The sequence below is a fragment of the Schistosoma haematobium genome, chromosome ZW, assembly GCF_000699445.3.
Source record: "Schistosoma haematobium chromosome ZW, whole genome shotgun sequence".
NCBI classification, from domain to species: domain Eukaryota; kingdom Metazoa; phylum Platyhelminthes; class Trematoda; order Strigeidida; family Schistosomatidae; genus Schistosoma; species Schistosoma haematobium.
The window spans coordinates 57,394,222-57,409,210 of NC_067195.1; the positions used below are offsets into that span (position 1 = coordinate 57,394,222).

Sequence of the window (14,989 nt, forward strand, 5' to 3'; positions counted from 1 at the left end):
AGAGAAGACTGGACACTCACAGAAGCATACTAGAAAAGGAATAGCATAGGCCGTAGGCCTTCTGTCCTTACTACATAAATTTGAATCATGTCGTACGATTACTTATAATTTACTCATTAAATATGATTATAAAACAGCTGAATGTGTAACCTGTAAAATGAGTAGCCTGTTAAAATGTTAATTGTAAGGATATAAAGAAATCGATATGTATTTATATATATAACAGTTTTAAACTTGATCAACTGCAACTTTGAGAACTGATTTATGGAAAAAAATTTATCAAGATGCACTTAACAAAATATGAAATCATAATGATAATAGTTGACCTCTATATAAAAACACATAGACAATTATTGAAAAATGCATTTCACATGAATCAATAACACAATGTATAGATGATTCTTATAATTGTCATTATGCATATTCTTGTTGTTGAAGCATAGAGTACGTTTAAGAACTTGGTTTGGCTTTTTTTTAATTTGTATCTTGTTATCTATTATTGAAATACTTGAAATTTACTTGATGTGTACATTTTAAGGTCAGAATAATTCTCACAGCTGTCAATATTATTATTGATATTTTGACATAAAAATTTATTGTTTATGGGTTATAACTAAATGACAGTACAAGTGTTCAAATTAATTAGTTTCATGGTTATTGTGGTATCGATATTATTATCGCTATTATTTTCTCAGTTAAAGGTATCTATGATGTGCCTAGTTTCTTTATAAACAATGATTGGTAAGGTTCGATAAACAGATTAGTGCCCATCACTCGACATCAAATAATCATTAAATATATTTTCTATTCAACTCACTATGTTCATACTAAATAACAATAAATATAACAAGATTTACTTATTTACAAGTTGGACTTCGAGGCTATGTGTTTTACTTCTATAAATTCACTTATAACATAGTAAAACCAAGTACTTGCTCTCTAATTTAATAATATAAGTATTTACTATTTATTATGTTTTAAATAGACCCTTGAATTAAAATCCATAACGCTCGTTTTGTTTCATTCGACACTCATGAGCCAGATGTTTTTCATAGAAATACTAATGTACACAGTGAAACTATGCTTCGTTATACATAGAACAATTTGTTGGGTATCATGACACAATAGCAATCCCCACATGGGACATGAACACGATATATCTAGTTAACGAGTCCCAAGTTAAAAGAACTATGCGTCCTATTATATACCATTAACAAGAATTCAGCATACAATCACCTCGTAGATACAAATAAGATCAAGGTGTTAGTTTAAAAAGGTCATATTCCTACACTGAGACGTCAAGAATATCAATAATAACCAAGGTCAAAACACTCAGAAACAAACTTCAGTTCTAATATTGTTTAGAATAAAATCTGATCTACAGTTCATTAAATAATCCACAGTGTATAAACTTTCATTACTTGTTAAAAGTTTTGCAATATTTCTAACTAAAACGTATTTACATAGGAGTGCAGCCAAACATTTCTGTCAGTATATTTAATGTTTTAATTTGCTGTTTCTGTAGAACTTATGGTTCTCTAATCTGTTTATTGCTTTCAATGTGAATTTACTGTAAATGAAATAGTCATCGTACAAAAAAGACTTGCGCACAAATTTAAATTACATTTCGAAATTGTGAGGCGTTTTTATGTTATTTTGAATAAATCAATAATATCTGAATTTTTCCTAAGACTTTTTAACATTCACAGTAAACTATTTACTCTCTAAATAGTATACAAATGATTGCAAAAACATCTAAACCCTGTTCGTAACAGTTTTATTGGATTTGAATGCCAACTTCTATCAAAAAAATGCCCTGAAATCATTCCAAATGTATTATAACTATTCTGAATTTTAAGCAAAGATGGAAAATGTCTGGTCCTGGAATCCAGTGTGCGCGTTTCGTCCTGTTTGGGACTCGTCATTCGGATGAATCTACATCTCACAGTTGATAGTCACTCTGGGATTCGAACACAGTACCGATCGCTTAAAACGCCATCACGCAATCCACTTAGTTACTGAGTCCTGATAGCTGCTTGCTTGTGCAATGGGGTAAAGTTTAAATTCAATTGATGTTGTTTTATTTGCACCTTCCCATTGTTATTTTGAACTGCAATTGATTAATCTCTTATTGGCATATGTGCATACTGTGTGTGTTGCCTCAATATTGCATGAATTCACAAGTATTATGAGCAAAAAAATGAATAGGACGCGTATCCGAGATTCCACTGATAGCCAGAAGCAAAATTACTTCTTTTTAAGTTCATTAACTGATAGATTTATTTCATTTAAACTTCAGTCTACGTAAATGAACAAAATCAAAAAAACTTATTCGACGCCTTTTATATATGTATTATTCAACTAAATTATAAATAAAACATTATTATTAATTGGGAACAGAGGATAAAAGTAAACCTTTAAAAAAGAATAAAAAAGAATATCCATTAAAAGACTTGTTGATTTTGTCGTTGTTGTTGTTGTCGTTGTAGAAAATGTCATTTGAATACTCTTCTTATCCTTTATATTTTTCTTTCTCTTTTTTTGTTTTGTTTTACTTTTTGAAATGTAATAGACATATGCCTAAAATGAAATTCATTTTGTAAAATGATTCTTTTATCTGTATTTTATAAAATATACATTTAATTATTGAATTGAAGGCGACTATGAATTCCCAAGTGATCATTTAATGATACTAATAGTAGTTTTCTTTTCTTTATGTCAATATCCTTGTAAAATATTGACAATTAGGGCAATTTAAATGAATAATGATAAATAAATTAAACAAAATTTTCAATGGTTTAGAAATGTATCATATAGAATTTTACAAAAATTGTCAATCTCAATGTATTTCTTTTAGTTTATGTTATAACTCTAATGACAACTTATCAAAAACAATAGACAACTGAGTTAAAGATAGATGATAACAATAGTTCTCATGAGTATTATTCTATAAAAGTATAACAATGTATAGTCAAACTATCACTACTGCTGTAGTGAACAGAACACGAGTAGGGATAGCTCAGTGGTAACGTCTATGACTGTGAAGCTAGATGACACGGGACCGAATCCGCCAGGGAGCACCAGTTCCCTCAAGATTACAGGTACACTTTGCTGACGAGTGCCAAGTACCACGAAACCCGGGTCCAGGGTTTCCTGTCGACTACTTCCAACCACCATATAACAATCAAATGTATTTAACATAAAATTACAGGACTTGTTAATAAAATCTAACAATCATAAAGTAAATGCTTCATTTGCAAAATGTCCACCAATTGTCTCAAAAAAACTTAGACTACATTGTTCTTGCATTTTCATACAAATTGCATCCTGTTTCCAGTCTATACTGTTCGATCCTTTTGCCTCTTTGCTGCCAGACCTTCTCTTCACGAGAAACACCATATACTACTTATCTCAATATAAGTAGCACACACCACACTACTACTACTAATACTTGATAAAAAAGCCTGTCATTTGATAAAAATTTCAACTGAAAACTAATATATAATCAAACTTAAGATTTCCTAGAAAATCTTCTTTTAAGATCTTTACATTAGTCTAATGAGCACTTTGTAAGAACAATGACAGATATGACCCTACGGAACATAAGTATATTTACTAATAATTGAAAGTTTTCACAAAATATCAGTCATTCCAGTTCAGTTAGTTTATCATTGGTTGTTATCATTAAATGATTAGTACTGAAGTAGTTTTCTTTTTCAATTTCCATGACAATTTGTACACTGTATCTCACAGAGATCTTGAAATAATAATTTGTTTTAAAAAATATTTCATACTTGACAATTTCTAGTTCATGTACTGACGCTTTCAACAATTAAATGAAATCCCTTCTTAAGTTTTGTTTACATATCTTTAAAACAAATAGATTATTTCAGCTGTAAAATTACTCATAGGTGTCAAACAAATCAGATTTCACCACTTAAAATCATTGTATCTCTTGTAATGACATATAATGGTTGGTTTAGGAATTAAAGTCTTGAGATCTGTATAACTCATACATATCATACGTATTATCGGTTAATATTTATTTTCACTATGCAGTTTCTTCTACTTCATCAAACAAATTTTACTAAACAGTTTGACTATATATATATATATATATACATTAATTTAACTTAAACTAATCACCTTGTGAAGTATGATAAATAAATCAGTATTATTTATATAGTTATCAACATTGACTAATCGTACTATTGTGAATTATGTTTGTCTATCTTTTCATTCATTTATACAGTAAGATAAGTGAAGGTGAATGGATATAAATGTATACTGAAATATATAATTTATACTTTGTATTCATTTTGTCCACTTTATCTAATTAGATTTTCAAACTAAGTGTGAAATTATTTAATTTATTACCAAAATAATGAGAGAAATAAATAATAATAATAATAATACGATAAACTAATGGAAAACTCTTAACTTACCATTCTCTTTAATATATGCAAATAAGATGGATCAACCATAACAATGTTATATAAAAGAGTAGATATGACGGTAAAAGGAAAAGAAAAGTCGGCGTATAACCACTATATATATATATATATATATATATATATATGTATTTATATAGTTGAGACTAGTTTATATCTTCAATGGTAGTTAATCAAACATACAGATAATGAAAAATCTATTGAATGCAATAATGATTATAATCTATTTTCATCAGTCTTAGGTTTTTATAATTTTTTATAAGTTAATCATTTTAGGGTGGTTTATTTATCTTCATAAAGTTATTCTGTAAGTAATTGGTGATTAATAGGAACAATATCAATAGTGATTAATTAATTATAATCAGAGAGGGATTTTGTGGATATTATAGTAATTTATTGGTTGAATTCATGAGTCAGTTGAAGCTATATCACCATGGAAAAACTGGAAGCACTGGACATTATCATCGTTGGACACCGGATCAGTGGTCTAGAGATTAAACGGTCGCGCGGGAGACAGAACATCCTGGGTTCGAATCTCGCGAGACAGGACCGTAGATACACACTCTGAACAGTCCCATACGAAAGCGAGACGGCCGTCCAGTGCTTCCAGGCTTTCAGTGGTGTTCTAGCTTAAACTGACCCACGAATTCAACCATTTAATTAATTAATTCACGAGTTTCTTTATGACTGTAGTGGACAAGAACACAATTAGAGACAATCGAATGTAATTGAATACAGAACATCTTCGTAAAATCAGAGAATCAAACAGTAAATACTTCGTTTGCAAAATATCAATCAATCATCTGAGAATTTGTTGTTCTTTAGTTTCTACACCAATCATTCTTTGTTCTCGTTCACTTTTCTTTGATTTTCTTAACCTTCCGCCTTCATACATTTCACTTTCGACTGATGGATAATTCATGTTACTTATATGAATCGATATCAGTAGCACACATAACATGACTATGTCTTATAATCATTGAATGAAATGTCAAAACAGTTAATTGAACCAAATTTTACAGCTATTTGACTTTTTTTGAATTTACATTCAATTATTCAGTGACTGCTTTGATTAAATCTAATCCAAAAAATTACAAACTGTTTGAATTCATGCCAATTTCTGAAAATTCCTGCACTATTATTAATTGCCAGACATTTACATGTATTAAGTTACTGAAGATAATGAACGTTTTGTGTAGTTAATAGTCGTAAAAAGAATTTTCTATCGGTACCTCTCAATGGTGTGCATTAGAAACTATTATTAAATACGGTTTAACAATTCAACTTCTATGTGTTTTTTTCGAAGTTAAAGTGGGCTCTTCATTACTTTTGACAGGTTAGGTATTCTAAAGAATGAAAGTATACTTGTGAAATGATTTATTTCACAGAATATATAAAGAATTAGATCAGATCTTTGATCGATCAAATAATGGAAAATTTCTTAAATTTCTGTAAAATATTCTATTTGCTAAAATACACTTGATAGTATGGTGATAGTAAATGCAAATAAAACTACAGACTATCACAGTATCACCTAGTCACTTATTAATTAGATCTGTGATAATTAAAGTAGATATGTCCTAAAACGTTGTTAATCACTTAACAAATCTTTTTGAAAGAGTGAAATATTTTAAAAGATTTAAAATTAGAAAATATCGTTAACATCAATTACTAATCATAATTAATTGATCACTGAGTGGTGATCGATGTCATGCGTGTCAAGTCCTTATTTAGTGCAGATCGAATGCTATCGTTTCCTGTTGACTACCTCCGACAACTATCTAATATCAATTACTAAGCCATAATAATGCACCAACCTTAAACTGATATCTGAACTTCTAATGGTAATTATGCATAATATCCACTATTACATTATATCAATATTCTTTGTATTTAATTTAAAGCTGTTTGTTTTACTTTACATTATTCATAATTAATTTCAATATAAACCTGAGAATTAAAACTACATTTTATAGTTTCTATATATAAGCTTGTTTAGATTAATTAAACGGAATAAATATTTCAAACACGCAAACATTCCCAATTACCATGACAACAATTGTGAAAAAAATTTTTTTGAAGGAAAAACTAAAATCATGCCGTGAATTATCAAATAATACACTTATGAACGGTTATTATTGAATATCCAATCGATTTTACGTTAGCATAAAATTAAAAACATGATAATTTTGAAATACAAGGTAGATATGTATGATCTAAACAACTTGATAAGGAATAAATTATGAAGTATTGGTTAAAAAGGTATTATATGTAACTAAACCTGGATTAATGATAAATATACGCCCTTGATATAAGAAGATAAACGCTATATTTTCAAATGAATGAAACTAATATAAACAATGATTATTGGATCATAATTTATGTACTCAAAATGATTTGCTTTCATTTGCATTGAAAGTTTCCTAGTTCAAATTTGTATAAGATTTAGAATGATATCTGATAAAAACTAAAGTTATAGAAGGTGAAGGACTTTATGACGCCCTCTAATTTTTCACTTAATTCTAGTTTGTCAAAAGTTAGTCTTGAATAACAATAATTGAAGTTAATGTAGACGAAGAATTACTTGATGACAAGTAAAATACTCTTGGCACGTTAGATAATGTTTACTAATTATTAGTTTAAGAGAATCTCTGTATAAAATACTAAGGGGATTATCAAAGTCTTTTTAAAACAATTACCAAGTTAAACATCAAAAAAGAAACGAAATTTTACTAAACAAATCCCATTAACGTACTTACTCCTATACCTTTTTTAATAAGTTCACACTTAGTTTATTATAAATTAAGGTCAAAGTTTAATATGTTTTGTTTGTTTCATTCTATTTTCAAAAATGAAGTTCTGTGAAGTTTGTAAGTGAATTCATGAGTCGATCTAAGCTAGATCACCATTGAAAAGGTGTTAACTAACAGATGCAAAATATAGATCATTCATCAATAGTTCTACTTTATTCACAGTGATCTTAATTTATACATAGTTTCGATCAGCTTTTTTTTAAGATCAAATAGATATAGTGAATGGATGAAGTAGACAACTTGATCAAGAGTGATAACAATAGTTAACAATTAACAATAATTCATACAAAGCATTTTATGCTTAATATGAAAAATACAAGATCATAATATTATGATAATATGAATACATGAACATTGTATAAATGGATATTTAAATAACTGATTTTTTAAAACATGCTCATTGATCATTCTAGATCTAGATTCTAGAACATCAATACATAAAATCCGGTATAAAACAGTAATCAAGTTGATTGTCGAAACATTTATCATTATGAAGAACTAATGGAAACTTGATTGTTCAGTCTGTATGACGGGGGGAACATTTCTGCCATGAGTCCTGTATATAATTATATGTTTGACTGTATGCATATTCACAACTAATCAGTTTGAAACGGTTGTCCGGTATAGTTTGGGCTTTTAGCACTTATTAGATAGTCTATTAGCGATTTCTTTTTTAATGTTGCTTAAATTAACTATGATTCCAATACTTTTGGAAACTATTCAGTTTAGTTTTACTTTTGAGGATAAGAACATTTGTACTTAGATTTTAAGCAAATAATGTCGTTTAATAATGACTGATGTTCAATAAAACTATTTAGTCATGTTTATATTTTTAAATAGAATAAGAATAATATTAAATTATTGACAGTGTTGATAGAATTAAGGATCATAAATTAACCGGTCACTTGAATAGTAACTAATAAAATCTTATATTACTTATTATCATTGATGTAATCCTATCCATTACGTTTGTAATACTCACTATAGGAGATTGACTCAAAATTTTTAAAACAGTAGTCAGTTTTATTCAATTCAAAGCAACCCTTTTCAAATCGTAAACCTTATTTATATACATTTGACTTTTGTAATTGCAATATCCAATATGTACTTTCTTGGAATCCATCATTATCTCACACATTCTATATATGGATATTCACTGTAAATGCTTTTATAAACATAGACAGTCCTTTCAAAAAGAACTCTTCACTGAGATCACTGATTTTACATATCTTGTAAATTATTTTTAACGGGTGAAGCAGCTTATTTAAGACAAACCAACTTATTATACTTTATCTAAGTATTAAATTACTTCTCAAAATAAATTTTAATCATTCATCTAAAGTAAAAGTAACATAACACTTTTTGTAAGCAATGATGGATAGTGGCTAGTAGTGGAGTCCAGGACGCGCGTTTCGTCCTATTTGGGACTCGTCTGATCAATCGCAGTCCTAAACCTCAATAGGAAGATGCAAGCCAAACAATACCAAGTGAATTTAGCATAGCACTTGTTTAAGAAACATCTATATTATTTATAAACTGTAAATGATAAGATTATTGTTAGACTTCACAATACAAATTATTTGTCTTTAATTACATGGAAATATAAGTTGAGTTTAAGGAGAAGAGTAGAACAGTTGACTACTGTGTTTAATGAAAGACTATTTTTTTAATGAAGGAATCACAATATAATAGAAGGTTTATAGGTTGTTTTTTTCAAACATTTTAAGGATTACACCATAATTTAAAGGAATTAAGAAAGAAAGATTCATTTAATCCTATCGTCTAGTAATTATTATGTATTAAATAAGATATTTTTCAAAAATAAAGAGATTAGTTCTGGCAAGTTGTTCAATAAAACCATGTTTGTTTGAATCGTAGTATGGAGAAATCAACCTGTTGTGAGATATTAATTCACTGGAAACAATGATAGATGGTGGTACAATTTCGTGGATTGGTCGGAGTTAGATCTTAACACTGTTGGATTCCGACTCAGTGGTGTAGAGGTTAAACGATCGTGCGCGAGACAAAACATCTTGGGTTCAAATCTTGCAGGGGTTGGGATCGTTGATGTGCACTGCTGAGAAGTTCCATGCTAGGACGAAACGGCCGTCCAGTGCTTCCTGGTTTTCCATGTTGGTCTAGCTTCAATTGACTCATGAACTCAATTATTTAATGTGTAAGTGATCACAATAGGTTTGTGTGACCAAAGTTTATGGTATTTAAGAATTTCTATTGCATATTATGTGGATAAGGGGTGTAATAAAAACGATGACAAGAGTTTAATAAATCATTATTTATATATAACAACACTATACTCAGTAATCGTTAGCATTTGAGGTGGAAAATTCAAGATGATTACGCTTGTAGAGTTAACAACGGTGGTACGTACTCATGATTAAACTACATGAAAATTAGGCTCTATAGCGAGTTGGATAAAAATGGCATGAACGTTTGGTCTTACCGCATCACTGTGAAGTGAACAACACCTGTAAATAAATAATTCCAAGGAATCGATTGAACAAATATCAATCATTATCATCGTTAGGCATGTTGGTAGTAACTTTTCTTAAGACAGAGATATAAAGATAATTAATTTCTTAGAATTTGATTCCTAATGAAATTGATTTGACATTGATGCCAACTTTGTTTAGTGTTTGGTGATCAGTAAATTGACCTAGAAATAATCAGTTTCCACAAGTTTATGGATATCCTCCACGCTGATGATATCTTAATGTTAATTTATCATAAAACATTAACGGCAACGCTTAGCTCGCACATATAATTAATAGCAAGCAAACGTTTTAAACGCTGTAGCATGTTATATAAACATTTGGATTATTTATGCTTATCACTTATTCATGTCAGTTTATAGCATTTAGTGATTAATAAGTACACTATATTCATTTGTTTCAAAGCTTTTTAGGCCTCTGTAGTGAAGACGAGTAGTGTTATACTTATTACTTAAATTATTTTATGTATTTAATATTGTAACCATTATTGTGGTTGAAAAACATGCTACTAAGTATCTATTTCAATCACTGAAGACAGATTCTACTAGAATTATTTTGATTAGATCATCAAAATAACAAGGGTGAATTCGTAAGGTGATATTAGACGTTAAAAATAAACTGAAATTTCAAATGTATTACATTCTTACAGTTGAATTTAAGGAATCATTTAAACAGTTAATAAAACCATTATGATTAGTGGCAGCCTGCTTGAATATCTGGGCTACCTGTTTTTCCGATCTAGATATTTCTTCAAGTTATCTGTTTTGTTGTTTGTTTTAGCACATCATTATGTCTATTGTGCTCACAATGTATTCAGGCGCGTTTATGAAACGTTTATAACCTTTGGCTATACGGGATACAAAAAGATTCAATCAGCGACATCATGGTGGCTGGCAATATGCATTGAAACAAATGAACATTAACCAAATGTGGATTACCGAACTTCTAACATCTAACTGGTCATCATTCAGAATTTATCGTCACAATCGATCAAGATATAAGAAAAGGAAACTTGTTGAAATACTTTATGCTGAGAATTCTATGTTGTACCAAAAATATAATGTTGAATAAAGCTTCTAATAATAATAATTATTATTATTATTCCAATTTAACTTTGATATTAAGTCTAGAACTATACTTTGTTTGAATTCTGAATCTTTGATGATTAATCAAGAGGGAACTGTCTTAATTATTTTATGAAGGAAAACAATATTAAACTTGATCTAGTGAAACCACTATATATCTTAGAAATTATCGACATTTTCATTTAGTAAAATATTGCGATTAACTAATTATGTTGCTGATAATTGTATAGAGTCTCAAATTCAATTCAAGAACACTTTGTATTATTCTAATCAGTTCAAAGCATTTGTTTTACTTATCAATTTGTATATAAATATGTATGACATTATGTGTTTAGAAAGAAAATATCATACTTAGAGGTATCATGATCGAATTTCACCATAAGACTTATCTAAAAAGATTAGGCGAAATTGAAATCCAAATGAAATCTAACTCAAGAACTAAGAAATGAAAATATTGATGATCATGAATCTTACTTGAAGTCAAGCACATGCTCAAAAAGAGCTGATAGAGAATACGCTGCTTCACTAATTTTGGAGTTGAACAACTGAACTTATGTTTAGTTGAATGGTACACACCGTGAATTGAGTATATTGAGTCTATAAGTAAGTTTATTTGTTTATTACCTAAACCAGCAGTTTAATAAAAAGGAAACTGAAAATTTGATTATCCACTAAACAGATCACTGTCTAGAATATGTTACGACATTCAGCCTGAAATTATGAAACATTATAGAAAATCAGTACAGGAACTGTATTTACTTGTCATTGAATATTCATACACATGTAAATGCATATATTCGCTGACAACGAAATATAATTATAAGGTTTTCAAAGCAAGCACTTGTTTGTTAGAGCATCATGTTTCATGATCAATCTATTCAATTAAATATTCTTTTATCTTATATTCAAGCTACGATTCTCCACAACGGTTACAATTAATTATACATCTGGTAACTGTGCTATATTTTACAAATTATTATCTGTTCCGGATCCTATTTAGAAATAGTTTTAATATATTTGAACCTTGAGCACCATAAAATGACCAAATCGGAATGTCAAGTATTTCATAACATAAGTTTTTTTGCTCTTTAGACTGATCTGAAAAAAGCAGCATTATAAATATTCGTGTATCCTTGACTATAATAAAATACTATGATACGTGTACACAGTGTAACGGTTGTATTGTTGTACATCTAACTTCTTCAGTAATTAGATGAACAATGTTTAACCGTTTATACGCTACGTAATGTTTATTACAGATAAACACTACCAAATTACGTAAGTGTATGAAACTTGTTCAAACATTTCTCAATCAACTAACATAAGATTACATCGGGATATCATTGGACTACGGTTAAAAGTTCCTAATAAATTCATTACGTAAAACCAAGTGATTCAGTAGACAATTTATAAAGATATCGGTCATTTATCGTTGTCATTGATCAACGTAACTAGAGTTTCTCAAAGCACTACTCAGAAATTAATGTGAAAGCATAAGTAAGCATATGTTGGCTGAGATATAACTATGAAACTGAATGTGTAAAATGAAAATTAAGCTGATAGTTACTCAAAGAAAACTAGGTATGTCCTGTCAATGTATCTTAGTTAAGTTATGTATAATAACATATTTAGTCAAAAACTTGATATAAATGTTTATATATATTGGCAATCTTGCCTCTTTTTTATTATGCTGGCGATTGTGCATGATAATGTTTTGACTAAAATTTAAAATATCAGTTGAATTAGTCAGTTATTTTCAAACGTATATATTACACTCGAAACAGAAGCACCTTTAATTTTTTATATCCACCTAAAAGTTTTAAATTCAATTTTATCAGTATAGGCTTATGTCAGTTGTTTAGTTTTTATTGAACTCATGAATTAATCAATATTATACATGACCATTGAAAATCTGGAAGCACTGAACAGTCGTTTCGTCCTAATATGGGACTCCTTAGCAGTATACATACACAATCCTGCGTGCGGGGCTCGAATCCAGGACCTCCAGTCTCGGTCGCAAACGTTTAACCTGCAGATCACTGAGTTGATTTCATTTAATAACCAATTTGCATTGCCAGAAATAGTGTGAAAATTGTATAAAAACTTATTTTACTCCATGTATTACATATTATGATGAAATCATTTTATCAAATTTGTTGTTTCAAATACTGTAAACATTGGATGTAGATTGTATGTTTTCATAAATATAATAATCTAACGATGGTGTATCAAAAAATCAGTTTTACAATGTCAATTAATTCATTATTAAACTAGACGAAATAAACAACCGTTAAACTGAAACATTGTAATAATCAAGTTTAGTGAAGTGAACTAATATCTCAATATATTATCGTTTCCAGATCTCTTGTATTCGATCATAACATCGCATCAGTCTTTTCTGTTTGTAATTTTTTATTTAAATACAGAACATTTTTTATAACTGATTGAGCTTAATTCAATTGCAACTCAGTTTTCATTATTGTCCCATCACTCCGTTATGTAGTCACTTACTTTCGAATCAATGATATTTTGGCACATCAGAAATTGATATTTTGAAACCAACTTTTAGATTTTATAAATATTTACATTTTATTTAACCTTCTTCTAATTTGTCTGAACATTCGCTACATCATGGTGATATGTCTTCAACCTGAATCATAAACCTATTTCACTTCCATAAATATTTTCAACTTTATTCAAAACGAGTTTGAAACACAATAGGTTGGAAGATATTAATGATAAACCAATAAAATGAAAAAAATTCACAATATTCTGTTAAAAACGTTATACTTGTTCAACATAAACACATAAAGAGGAGATAGATGGTGTCTGAAAGTGGAATCCAGGCCGCTCATGTCGTCCCATATGATGCTTATCAACTTAATGTACCTGCCGTTTTCTTCAAACGCAATCGCATTATCCACTTAGCTACTGAGTTCAGATAGCCATTGTCTTTTGCAAACAATCAATATAAATAAATTAAACCAGACCTTACGTATGAAACATGAATTTATAAGAAATAGACTACAGACTAGATTAGTTGGAAATATAAGTACATCAAGAATAAATCTAATCAAGTTTCATACCTTATATAAATAAATTTTCAGTTGTTCAAATTATATCATATTGTTCTGATAAACATCTTATTTTCACCACCCTACCCTAATTTACAGAGAGGTACTAATTATTACATAAGAAAATATCAATGTTTATAGGATTTCTAAAGGATTTACTATATACTTTGTAGATTTAAGCTTCTGTATATCGTCGAAAAAAGTTTATATCTAGTTCAAAAAGTAGTTTTATATTAAAATAATTAACTTTAAACTTTTCAACTAAACTAACACACTCATACAAACAAAAACGTCTATAATCAAGAAATATATATATTACAATTTATCTACTCACCATATTGTCTTTCACTGAATCTTTTATTAATTTCTCTGAACATCTTTGTAAACAATGTGATTTACATACAGCACTAGCAATTATTCTTAATTCAGTTGAATAAATTAAATTATTCGATGTTACAATTGGTATAGATGGATCAATATGACGTTTACTTCTAGAATTAGAATGTTTTATTTTATCATTAATTTTTAATAATGAAATGTTTACATAATTATTTATATCCAATAAATTTTGATTAGATTCATTCGAATTAATTATAAACATACAGAATAATAGTAAAGTAAGAATTTTATTTAAATATTTGGTTAAATAAATTAAAATGAACATAATATCATGATATAGGATAACAAGAATTAAATAGTAAACATTTTTTAAAAGTATTGAATATGTAATAAATAAACAATTATGAAACTATTATTTATATATATAAATATGAAATAATAAATAAATCTATGAAATTTATTTAAAATTATTTCTAGTTATTTGATTGGTTGATTGTGGTTGAAAAAATATTAACCAATCAGAATGATAGATTTTTTAAAAAAAAATAGAAAATAAACCTTTTCATTAATCTTTACAAGAAAAGTTCTTGATCATGAATAAATATATTTTGAAGATAGGTAAACCAATCAAACATGTAAAATAATTTGTTCATTAGATAATGAATAGTAATTGTGTATATATTGTTAATATTAAAACTTATCATTTAGATATTTGGA

The 14,989-nt window shown here is 28.4% G+C and overlaps 1 protein-coding gene across 1 annotated transcript in view; it reads right to left on the reverse strand.

The window, feature by feature from the left end:
* MS3_00010433 (uncharacterized protein) overlaps window positions 1–14,534 on the reverse strand; it is a gene marked incomplete at its 5' end in the record, with an annotated part of 46,430 nt that extends 31,896 nt beyond the window's left edge. Inside the window, one exon of the mRNA XM_035731763.2 lies at window positions 14,268–14,534. Coding sequence (XP_035589729.1) covers window positions 14,268–14,534 — 267 coding nt within the window. The remainder of the gene's footprint in view (window positions 1–14,267) is intronic.
* Between the last annotated feature and the right edge of the window lie 455 nt (window positions 14,535–14,989).